The sequence below is a fragment of the Melanotaenia boesemani genome, chromosome 12, assembly GCF_017639745.1.
Source record: "Melanotaenia boesemani isolate fMelBoe1 chromosome 12, fMelBoe1.pri, whole genome shotgun sequence".
In the NCBI taxonomy this organism is placed as follows: Eukaryota; Metazoa; Chordata; class Actinopteri; order Atheriniformes; family Melanotaeniidae; genus Melanotaenia; species Melanotaenia boesemani.
Window position 1 is genome coordinate 12335948 of NC_055693.1, and position 12257 is coordinate 12348204.

The following is a 12257-nucleotide window of genomic DNA, read 5'->3' on the forward strand; positions in this document are numbered from 1 at the left end:
TCCCTTTTCTACTTAATAATTGATATTTCTCTTCAAATCTTTGAATAGTTTAAGAATATTATGCATTGTAGCTGATGTAGCTTCCAAATTCTTGAAAATGTATATTTAGAAACATTATTTGTGAGACGTTTTGAGAAGTCTTTAACTATTAACCTTCCCTCTCTCTGGGATGCTCTTGTTATATCTAATTATCCCAATAGGTTGTGAGTTGCTCTACCTGCTCTCTTCTGTTACTCTTGTCTCAACTCTTCTGAAACTTGTTACTCACTTCAAATCTAAAACAAGTATTTAAGTTCTAATGTCTCAGTTTTGACATTTGATTTGTTGTATTTGTGCTATTTTTAATTAAACATGGGGTTCGGAGTATTAGCAAATTTATTTACAGCAATCAAAATTATTAGTTGTCTAAATGTACTTTGCATGAAAAAAGTAATTTAACTAGAATACTTACACCAGATAATCTTGGTTTTTGTAACTTCAAGACCTGCTAAGTCATTCAATGCTACTTTTTACCTGCATGTTTTGCAGATTTTAACATATATAAATTCTAGAAACGTGACCACCTGTACATTACCTGGCATAAAGAGTGCTTGAATTAGCTGTGAAAACTGCTGACTTTAGCAGATTAACTTTCTTTTTTTGTTTGTTGAAACTGAAGTGATGATTTAGGTATTTGTATTCATCCCTGCTTTTTTTTTTGTTTTTAACAATGAAACAAGAAGGAAATTATTACAGCCACATAATGGCTAAGAATCCTCAGTAAAATGGACTTTTATAATCATTCAAGCAGTAAAACTCAAGTAAGCCTGTTGAAAATAACAATTAAATAATATTTAACCTTTTCATCCCCCAGATTCTGACTACTCATGGGGATTTGGATGTTGCAGCCACTGGAGACCAAGGATATGAAGTGGTGTCATATGGTCATGGTCTCACTAACCACACAGAGGAGGGCAGCACTGGATTCCCGTTCAGCGTGGCCTTTGGCACAGACCAGGCCAGTGTCGCTATGCCTGTAAACCCAGGACGAGCTCTGATGGTGTTCTTCAGCCTGAGGGTGACCAACATGATCTTCTCAGAGGATCTCTTTAACAAGAGTTCAGCAGAGTACAAAGCTTTGGAGCAGCGTTTCCTAGAGCTGGTATAAACTTTTGACATTACTGTGGGTTTCAGTATTATCACAGTGGTGTGGTTTTCAACATTAGATTGTTTATTCTCCAATTCTTTCACAGCTTGTGCCCTACCTTCAGTCCAACCTCAGTCATTTTGAGAACCTGGAGATCCTGAACTTCAGAAATGGGAGCATTGTGGTCAACAGCCGGATGAAATTTGGGAAGCCTGTGGCTCGTGGTGTCACCACCACTGTTTATTTGATCCTGGAGGACTTCTGTAACACAGCCTACCAGACCATGAATCTGGCCATTGATAAATACTCGCTGGACGTTGAATCAGGTGGGTTCATATTTTGTTTGCTTTCCTTATTATGATGGAGATAATGAATATTACCTCCAGCAGGAACAGTTCCACGGATAGATCAGTGTTAACAACTCTTTGTCCTAAGCTAACCAAACTGATTATTGGCACAATTTTATATTTTCTGTATTAAAAAAAGCCTACTTCATTTAATCTTTTGAACCACATGCTTATTTTTAGGCCTCTGCTTGAAAATTGCATACCCATAAAGAAAGGAATATATCTCTGCAACCTCAAGGTCTATTAATGATAGTAATTTTGGAGTCACAGTTTAGGTAACACTTCTAAGACTTGTTATGAAGTGTGAATATCAGATATGTGAAGAAGTATGAGGAACTAGGTGTTAAATGCTTGTTGTGGTGTATGGCATACCTTGTTTAGAAAAATTTAACTTACATCATCTGATTTAAAGATTTCTTTACACACATGACACAAACCTTAACACAGTACGTGCTGCACTTTCATTAGCTGATTAGCATGTGTAGCTCTGTTATTACACTTCCATCATATGGTTTTCTAACAACATCAGACAACTTGGCATACATGATATCAGTGGTTTAGTTACAAAGTCTGTTGCTACTGCAACACACTGCTGGATCCCAGCATGCTTCATGGATGATGCTGCCTTAGAGAGAAGAGGATAATAATTACTGTTTAAATCTCAGCATCCTTTAAAAAAATCATTTTCTTTGTTGTTATTATTTTTTTAAATATAGACTGTTTAGTTACTGGTGTCATATCATTACCAGCTGTGTCAGTGTGACTAATTTTGTCCTCACATTGTGAGTCATCTCATCATGGCCGAATGTGCTCTTCACTCTAACTACCATAAATGTGGTTTTGAGTACTTTGGCAGGTGTTTATATATCTGTCTGGGTGTCAAGAATCAGACAGGCAGATTGTGTCAACACAGTTGCTGGCACACACACAGCACTGACAAAACTCCATTGGCCCATTCATTTTACACCCATACTCCTCAGATTTTTAAAAATGATTTATAAATTATCAATGCCACATGTTGTTTTTGGGGTGTAATGATGGAATATTTTTACAGATGGCTAGGGCACAAGAACTCACAGGCAGATTGGTTTTTAGTTTTGACTTAAAATCTATTTACCTGCAGTTTAAGTGCATTTTTTCTAAATTATAAATCCATGTATATAGTTGACAACTTATAATTTATAATGCCCGTTAGGAGCTCTTAAAAATGACAATTTGGAACACTTCCAAAGTCTTTAAAATCTTGTTTTTGTCCAATAATTTCTTATACCGTCATTTAAGGCAAATAAATAATCATAAAAGCCTGACAAAGAGTATTATTTCTTAAATTATTTTAAACTTGGCTCAAAATGAAAATGACAAGCAGATACAATTTGATTGGTTTATCAGCAGAAATCCAAAATCATGGATTCTTAAAAGTCATGTTTGTAAAGTTTTAGATTTAACTGACTTGCAGCATAATAAACAATCTCACAACTATCCTGATTGGTGCCACTCAGCTGAGTCCACATACTGTGAAGCTACCTCATGTTTTCCCATTTTTCTTTACAGGAAAAAAATTATTTTATTTTATTTTAACAAAAAACTGTCTACTAAAGTCAAACTCGTCTGTTTTTTTTTATTTTCCAGGTGACCAGGCCGACCCCTGTAAGTTCCAGGCTTGCAACGAGTACGCAGAGTGTAAAGTCAACAAGTGGTCAGGGGAAGCGGAGTGTGTCTGTAACGCAGGTTACTTCAGCGTGGATGGCCTACCATGTCAGAGTATCTGTGAGCTGCGTACGGACTTTTGCCTCAATGACGGCAAGTGTGACGTCATCCCCGGTCAGGGAGCCATATGCAGGTGGGTGGAGATTAGGGGAAGTGATCTGGCTGTGTGTATGTGCGGGAAAGGGCCTCTAAGTTTGCAGTTTTATAAGGCAGGAACACCAACACGTAACATGAACAGATTTAAAAGTTATTATTAAAGCTCATGAAGGAGGCCAGAGTGTTTTAGTCCTCAAGCCGTTCTGCTCAGCTGGAAGTTGATCATGGGAAGATGAAGGATGTAACTTGGAATCATCCAAACAAACCATTAGATCAAATTTTATGTTACATCTTTGTTAACTTTAAAAAACAATGAATTATCTTTGAAGATTTGTAATTTTTGGATTAGGTCAGAATAAGGAATGGCAAAGGGGTTTAATGTGTAAAGATTTTATATGAATCAAACTTTTCCAGCTTCAGTGTGCATTTAAACTCCTTGTTTTTGTTCCAAAATAATATTTGTTCCACATGTTTTTTTAGTGATATTTCTCTAAATTAATCAGACAAAATATTTTTTTTTATTGTTTCTAGTATTTATGCATGTTCCCACATTTAAACAGACATTTACACTGTGTGTGAGAGATATGTTAAAGATGGAAGTCAAATAATCCAGACCAGGAACAGAATCATGCCACTGGCTCTGCTCCAGCTTTTGTACACGTGCCGCTTTAATTTAAACGATCGTAAACAGATGTGAAAGGGACTGTGTGCCAAAAGGACTGCGAACCTTTGTTTCACACGAACTACTACATCATAAAACATACCGGCAAGCACCAGATGCTGTCCGTTTTTTATTTATCTCACACATTACTCCATGGCGTCAGGAAGCCAACAGGAGATTTTATTCTGCAGTAAGTTATCAGAGATTTAATGATACAAACAGAACTATAGAGACGTTATCAGCTTTGTCAGGACAAAAATGAAAACAATGTTTTGTATGTAATTATAATTTCTTTTAACATTAACTGATTATTTGGCTTTTATTGAACTTTAGGAATAAGAAAACCTTTATTCGTTCAGTTGTCGTCCAAATATGGAAACAATTTTCTCACAATGTTTATGATCTCCAGGTGTCGAGTTGGAGAGAACTGGTGGTACAGAGGTGAACACTGTGAGGAGTACGTATCAGAGCCACTGGTGGTTGGCATAGCGATCGCTTCTGTGGCTGGCTTCCTGTTGGTGGCTTCTGGAGTGCTCTTCTTCCTGGCCAGGACATTACGGGACCAGTATGACAAGGATGAATCAGAGGATCCCATACGGTGAGGGCAACCAATCAAATACTGTCCACACATACTACCTTATTTTAAGGGTATATAATTATTGTTCGGGATTTGTACTTGCTTATATAAGTTATTGTTTGAGAAGCACATAGTTTATTTACTTTTTATAGTCTTTAACTGTTACGTAGAACCAGCCGAACCAGATTTGTGTCCTGACTCCCTCCTAAATCTTGAGTAATTTAAACTTGGGGAAATATTTATCTTGTTTTAACCTTTTAAAGTCAGAGTTTTAACCTACAATTCCCTTTCATTGTGTTAGTAGAAATTTAAATTTCCGCAACATTTTTCAAGCTTAGCTGAATTAGATTTGCAAGCAACACATTTTAGCCACATCTCTTGTATGCAGAAAGTTCTGAATAATCTGATTTTGTTACTATCAATTTCATTATATATATCTTTTTTTTTTCTTTTCCGTACATGAAGAAATCCCCAAAGTCTTGGGAACTTTTCATTATAAAATATTTAAATTCTGGAATATTTCACTTTCAGTTTTTCACAGAATGATAACCCTCTCCACTTCTTTACTAAGCAAATACTTTTGGATCTAATTTTAATACCCAATTATGTTTCTAACTATTAAATTAGAAACTAACAGACTCAGTATGTGTAGTATATTGTACTGACATACATTACCAGTCAAAAGTTTGAACAAACTTTCCCAGTAGATATAAGGGGAAAGTATGTCCACACTTTTAACTTGCAGTGTACAGTGTGCATATATTTAAGGCATATTTTAATAAAACCATTTAACAACATTGTTTTATTGGCCTTGAAAAGCTGTCAATTCTTCCTAGATAGAGCACAGAGTTGTTTACATTTAGTTTAAAGAAACCTGGTTATTTTCTTACACACTACACAGTTATATGAGGAATCCTATGACTTCTTAGTTGGCACCATCTCTGAACACTGTCTCCATCTGCCTGGCTGTTTGGTGACTCGTGTTTCTTTTTAATTACTTCAATTTGCTTCATTCATTCTTTTCTTTTTCTGTCTCAACTGCCTGCCAGTCATTGTGTAAACCTCAACCAATTAACAGATCATATATGATGGAGATCTGTTTCTAAAAAGCCTTTAACACTTAACACAGAAAGCTTCATAACTGATGTAAGGCTCAGTTTATCATCCTGTCTCCATAATGTAGCTTGATGTTCTGTTTCTTTGTTTCTTTTTGCAGGCGGGCAGAGAGCCTCCCATCTTTGGAGAGAGCGACCAAGTACAACCCAATGTATGAGAGTGAAGCAACGACGGGCTACAGCCATTACTACCGACGTTACCCTGAAGCTCCCGTGTACAGCAGTGCCAGCGCAGAGGCCTCCACTGACTTCAGTAGTGAGGAGATACGACACATCTATGAAAACAGCGAACTCACTAAGGAGGTGTGTGTGTTTACCATTCTTTACCCCATTACCTCTATTTTCAAGAAGAGTAAAACAACCCAAGATGCTGTTCCACAAAACCTTTTTAATTTCCAACAAAAAGTTTATGTGTCTTGTGTAGCCATGTTGTCAATTTCCCAAAACTTGGAACACCAAATAAAATGTAAATAATAATAATTTTTACAACTGGAGGACTATTTGACAATAATTAGTTTAACTGTCAACAGGTCAGTAACATGACTGGCTAGTATTTCAGAGAGGCAGAGGCATGGCCAGAGGTTTCCCAATCTGCCAAAAACTGGCTAAAAGTTGTGGAAAATTGTGTTTAGTGATGCTTGACAAGGTAGGTTTATTTTTAAAGCACATTTAAAACATTAAAAACATTACAGCACATAGTAAAAGAACATTTAAAATAGGAGAATTGAAACGTGCAGCCATTTACCATTAAACTGACTTTAATTTTAGTAGGATATTATATTCTAACTCATGAGCAAACCAAGGAAAAAACCTAAATTAAAACAGTTGCACCTTTTTCTGTCAGTTCTTTCTCAGGACGTAGGAAAGCAGGATAGAACAAGTTTCCACATAGTTTCCACAACTATGTTTGGTACAGACCCCAACTAAGACCAACACAGTGAACCTGGAGGCCTTATTGTTGCACAGACTATGGTGCATTGAAGATAAGCTGGCTGACATCCTGCATCTGTGGTTGGCAATTTGATTTTAGGGCCTCAGAAGATAATACATCAAATAATCTTGCAGAAAATATAGAAAATGTTGACTTTTTTTAAGAACATACTCTTTATATGTATGAAGTCTAACAATAAGGATGAATTATCTTCCAAAATTTTAAAAATCCAAACAAAACTTAAACTTATCCTTTCTGTAAAACCTTGATTTTTTTCGAGGATGTGTTAAAAATCAGGTTAAACAGACAGAAAAGTGTCTTTAACTACCTAATTTATGATGTAAACATCTCTGTAGTTTGTGTAGTGAAGATAAAAGTATGGATGGTACTTTTTGACTCATGGTCACACAGATTTTTTTTCGTACATAATAATTTTTACCTGTCTAAGACATTATCAGGAAAGCTAAAGTTACAAAGTTTGTTTTGTTCTCTCTTTGAGTTGTTCAATCTTAAAATGATCATGACCCTAAAGCTCCTGAAGTTTCTTCTGTAAGTAAAATATTGCTGATTTGTCTACTGTTGGCTCAGTTTGCTGTTTATCAGTCTGCGGTGTAATGTTCCGTTTCCAATGATATAATTTGTTTCTGCAGGAAATCCAAGACAGGATACGCATCATTGAACTCTACGCTAAAGACCGGCAGTTTGCAGACTTTGTGCGGCAGCATCAAGCGTGAGTGCTTCTCTTTTCCCTTTTAGACTTTGATGAGATGAAAAAGAGCTAAGAAGCAGGATATGAAGAAAAAAAAGGAAGTGAGTTTGAGATAGAAGAGGCTGAGAAGACCAGAGTTTAAGAAAAGGAATTTTTCTTTTCAAGGTTTGTTAGTTGGGAGGTGGAGGAGATGAGGAGCTGAGGTCATGCCAAACCAGAGTAAACAGATTTATCTTTGCTAAATCTCCACCAGTCAGGCTTGGAGCTGATGCAGTTAGACAGAAACCATTACGAGATTCAGACATACTTTCTTCTGCCAACAACCTGGCAGTAAGAGTTTGCATATATGTGTAATGATGGTGGTTGTTTCTGAGTCTTATCTGGCTATAGAGAACCTACACACCAAAAAAAGCCGAGTTCAGCTGGAAGGGAATGTTATTTAGTAAATAATATATCTGACATGTAGAAAAAATATTGTTTCTGATGTTTTTCTGTATGTACCTGCATGCGCTGCAGTGTCCTGGATACCCGCAGAGAGAGCTCCTCCACGTACACATGAAACTCTCCAGTGGACAAACAGGTGTTTTGTCTTAAATGAACACTTTTGTGATTAATTGTTGTGTTAAATAACAAAATCCCCAGAGAGGCCTCTGTGCCTAACTTATAGGTATAAAATAGAAAGAAAGAAAGAAAGAAAGAAAGAAAGAAAATACATCTTTTTTAATGATTTAGAGGAGGTTTTGTATGTTCCACTCTAGAGGGATTTCTTAAAGTAAAGGATGCTTCCTCCCTAGGATAGTTTCTTCCAAGTCATATCTTTCTTATTCTTTCTTGTGTTGTGTCTTAAAGATATATAATGGAACAGTCTTAATAAGGTGGCAAATATCATGGTAACAATCCCATCCTTAATTTCAAGCAACGCCCAACAATTGAAATTCTGGCTGCATTACAGCTGTAAGCTGGCTACTTAGCAGCCATTTATATTGGCACTCTACTCTCATTTCGTTTTCTGGAAAACATTACAACTTCATGGTGACAAATACAGTGAAAACATAGTCATATTTAAATGCATATTGTACCTGCATGAATCAATCTTTGTTATGTGGCATATTGGGCATGTGCATGAATTGTGGGTGTTTTGATGCTGAGGATACACAGAAATTTTACAGAATAGTGACTGAGTCCTTTGAAGAATCCTTTGCATTGGAAAGGTCGTTTGGTGAGATTTAATCACGTGGCATCCAGAAAACAGCTGTTAAGGATCCGTCCTTGACTCAGAGAAGCACCTCATTTCTATTTTAATAGTGGTTGGCAGGCAACCTGTGGAAACTTGTGGATGTAGCTGCTTCAGTTAAATAATGTTTCTCCTCTGTTTAAGTAGGGATTTTTTTTAATACTCCCACTTTCACATTTTTCCTGGACACATGACAGTGGTATAATCTTCTCATATAACTCATAAATAAACATATTTCCACATAGTTTCAAACTATTTAAGGTTGACTTGCCTCTATTCTTCTTTACAGAAACAAACCTCTGATTTAAAAAGTAAAGCTACTTGTCAAGACGTTGATCTTCGCCATGTTCCTCCAAGCCTGGATAGTACTGTTTGAAACGTATCATCCTCCAGCACTATCTCAACATTAAGGCTGCGTCTGTCCCCGTCTGTGCAGGCAGAGGTGTTGACAGCTCCTCCATGTTCCTCTGTGCCTTTTCTTAACTGGGTGAGCTCACTGTGATATTAAGGCTTACAGTATGTCTGCTCATGTGTTTGCTGCTTACCTGCTGGACTTCTTCCTGTAAAGGAAAACTGGACCACATCCTATTACTTGAAATGTTGACACTGAAATATACCAAGTTGTAGTTTTTGTTTAGTGTCATATTTGTTTCTTTTCATCATGTTTTAATTGTAAAAATGTGTATAGTTAAACTGACATGTTACTAGTTTTTGTCTCTGTGCTCAGACTGGCTTTTTAGATCTTCTCAGAGAGGCAATGAGATTTTTGTTTTAGTCATTGGTGCTATTATAATTTAAAATATTCTTTGAAAGGTTCTTGTCTTTAATTAATCATAAACAATTTGACTGTAACATTTTGGGAAATACACAAAGAGGCCAAATCACTGTTTACACATGGACGCTGGCTTTTTGTATGCAGGTGGTGGACACGCACATGTTATAGATGGGTCGGCTCCTTGCACTGAACACAGAAAGGCACACAGGGCTCCTTTTAAATGACTCTTTCCATCTAGCAGCCACTATATTCACTATGGAATATTACAGCTTCAGGTTGTTGCCTTCCTGTCCCGATCAATAAATTGGGCAGCATTATGGGCAAAACTTACCACATTTGCATATTTTATATTAGTTCTAAAGTTGTGGATAACAGTTATATATAATCTTTTGATAACAAGCATCCACTTGTGTTCTGGTTCATGCACAGTGACATGCTTGCAGATTAAAGTCTGCATGGTCCCACCTATTAAAATGTACTTGATGTGGATTGTTGAATATAAATATCAGTTTTCTTTGACTGAGCATCTACTTTTGTAAAATGTTAAGCTAGCAGCCATTAGTTTAATTTGAGCTAACAGCCGCAATGCAAACTAAATCAGCCAAATAGGCATTTCTGCACTTGGAGTTTTGTGGCTGAATGTGTTATTGCTCTTTAATAATAATTAGTTTTGAATATAAGAGGGAAGTAATGTTGAAAAGTTACTGTGACCAGCCAGTCCTTCACCAGATGGACAGCTTGGACTGGAGAAGGCTCGTTCAGACAGAGAATGGATGGATATTTTTCTGAGGAAATAAAACCAGACATCACATATCTACAGCAGAGGTTCAGCACACATTTGAAAGAGTAGAAGTTCAACTGCTGTCTTTGGACATTACTTAATAAATGTTCCAGATGAAAAACCTTAAGTTATAGCTGAAATAAAGCACTGAAGGTTGTGGTGATGATGACCATTCCTGCAAAAATTCTCTCTGTGTGGATTTGCCATTAGAGGTGCTGTACTTTTGCAGTCATCACCAGACAGAGCTATGCTATCAATCTCCAAGCTTTGAGCTAAGCTAAATAGCTGCTGACTGTAGCTTTGCATTTAATGTACAGATATCTCTCTTCCCATTTAGGTCTAAACCTAAAACTATTCATTTAAGACTGCTGAGTGTAATACTTCTCTGTGTACAGTACCATTCATTAATATCAAAATGTTATTTGACAGTCTTAATGTTTAGCAGAAGGTTTCTTTTGTCATTTTTCTTATGGCAGGTGATTTTTCTGTCCTTTTAACAGCTGCATCAGTGAAAAGCTTTTGTGTCTGTATGAAAAGTTAGGCAAGAGAGAAAAGAAACAGCGCTGAGGGAAGTGAGGTTGAGAGCTTGAGCCCTCTATACAGAAATAACTGAAAACACGTTTCAGTGGAAAAATGCTCTGAGGCATGCAGCCCAGGGATTTGTTCAAACAATGTGCTTTCAGATGTCACATGTAATGCAATGTAGAGAACAAGAAAAAAAAAAGAAAAGCAAGCTGATAAACAACCCACACGGCCTGGAAAAGACCACCTGTAGCTGAAAAAAACCCTGAAAAACTAGCAATTCTTAGAAAAGGATCTGTCCCTTGACTACCTATTTGGCTTCTTTATCTGGAACCATGTGACGGACTAATTCCAGTGTTTTCTTTGGTATTCCTACACGTTCCTCTCTGAATTTTTTTAACTTGACTTATCCATTGAGTGGACCCTCACAGCTGCAGCTGATTATCATCTGTTTCATTTGTTGTCAGCCAGTGTGACCGTCATTTATGTTAGGAGGTCACAGTCTCACACATAGATCACATCTTAGCTTCTTGTTTACATTTCATGCTTAATGTACTTTTCTTCTTGTAGGTATTTACAGGTGTAAAAACAAGAAAAAAATGAAAACACAGACCCTTGTGACAATGTCATGCCTTTTGCAATCTGTGTGTTCAGCATTTTTTTTAAGTATGCATTTATTTTGACAGTTTTTGTCACTGTCCTTCAGCATCTATGACGTGGACAGTCGGGTATCACAAACAGTGTTATGTCATGTAAACAATGTTATAGATGCCATTAGTAGTGTAAGATGTACATTACGAGGCTCCAGTGTTTCATTATGAAAACATCTTCCTTTTATACGGATGACTCGGTCACCACGGTAACATTGTTATCAATTTTATGCAGTTGTGTACAATAAAATAAAGTGTGATGTGTATAAATAAAGTGTTTTATATAAAGTGGAAATAGTGGCTTTGTTTAGGCTCATTAATACTCCCTTTATCCATCCACTGGAGAGCAGATGTCAGTTTCAGTAGAAATATACATGAGCAAACATGATGGTGGAGGAGATCATCTCTATGTACATTCTGAGAAGAAGACATAAGAAGAGGTAGCGCAGTAGATAGCGGTGGTCTGTGCAGCCATCAAATACATCAGTTGTCACCAAGTGGCAACCTCCATCGGTAATATGTGAAACCTATGCCAGGGCTACTCAATTCGGTCCTACGAGGGCCGCAATCCAGCAGGTTTTCCATGTATCCCTGCACCAACACACCTGAGTCAAATTAATGAGTCATTGTGTAGAACCTGATTGGCTGTTAGAGCCACCTAATTTGACTCAGGTGTGTTGGTGCAGGGATACCTGGAAAACCTGCTGGATTGCAGCCCTCGTAGGACTGAATTGAGTAGCCCTGGCCTATGCGAAAGTGCGAAAAATTGCAGTTCACCCCTCATCCCTAGGCGCTGGCTCCAAAACAGTACAAATCCGAGTTGGCTCAGTTAGCTCTTAGCTACAGGCAGCTCTGAGCTAGACGTCAATTATCCACCCCCAAGCTCACAGCCCCCCTCTCAGCTCATTAGTTTGGATGTTATTTAATCTTGAAATTCGGCATAATTAGGGGCTTGTCCTTTTGATTGACATGTATCCAATATCCGCGGCAAGACGTAGAGTGCAGCACAACCATGGTTTTTAGCCG

At 37.2% G+C, this 12257-nt stretch overlaps 1 protein-coding gene across 1 annotated transcript; it reads left to right on the forward strand.

Annotated features, from left to right (window-relative positions):
• The first annotated feature begins 764 nt into the window (after positions 1-764).
• On the forward strand, positions 765-11170 carry impg2a (interphotoreceptor matrix proteoglycan 2a). Its single transcript, XM_042002184.1, has 9 exons — positions 765-800; positions 854-1141; positions 1233-1452; positions 3103-3313; positions 4347-4535; positions 5731-5932; positions 7211-7290; positions 7786-7849; positions 8793-11170. Exons 1-8 carry the CDS (start codon positions 765-767, stop codon positions 7826-7828), a joined length of 1269 nt encoding a protein of 422 aa, XP_041858118.1. The 3' UTR covers positions 7829-7849; positions 8793-11170.
• The last annotated feature ends 1087 nt before the right edge of the window (positions 11171-12257 follow it).

Excerpts from the sequence above, each read along its gene's own strand:
- impg2a (XM_042002184.1), top strand. The coding sequence starts at position 765 with ATGGACTTTTATAATCATTCAAGCAGTAAAACTCAA. Across the intron at positions 1,142-1,232 it reads AGCAGCGTTTCCTAGAGCTG|CTTGTGCCCTACCTTCAGTC; the intron begins GTATAAACTTTT and ends ATTCTTTCACAG. Across the intron at positions 4,536-5,730 it reads GAATCAGAGGATCCCATACG|GCGGGCAGAGAGCCTCCCAT; the intron begins GTGAGGGCAACC and ends TTCTTTTTGCAG.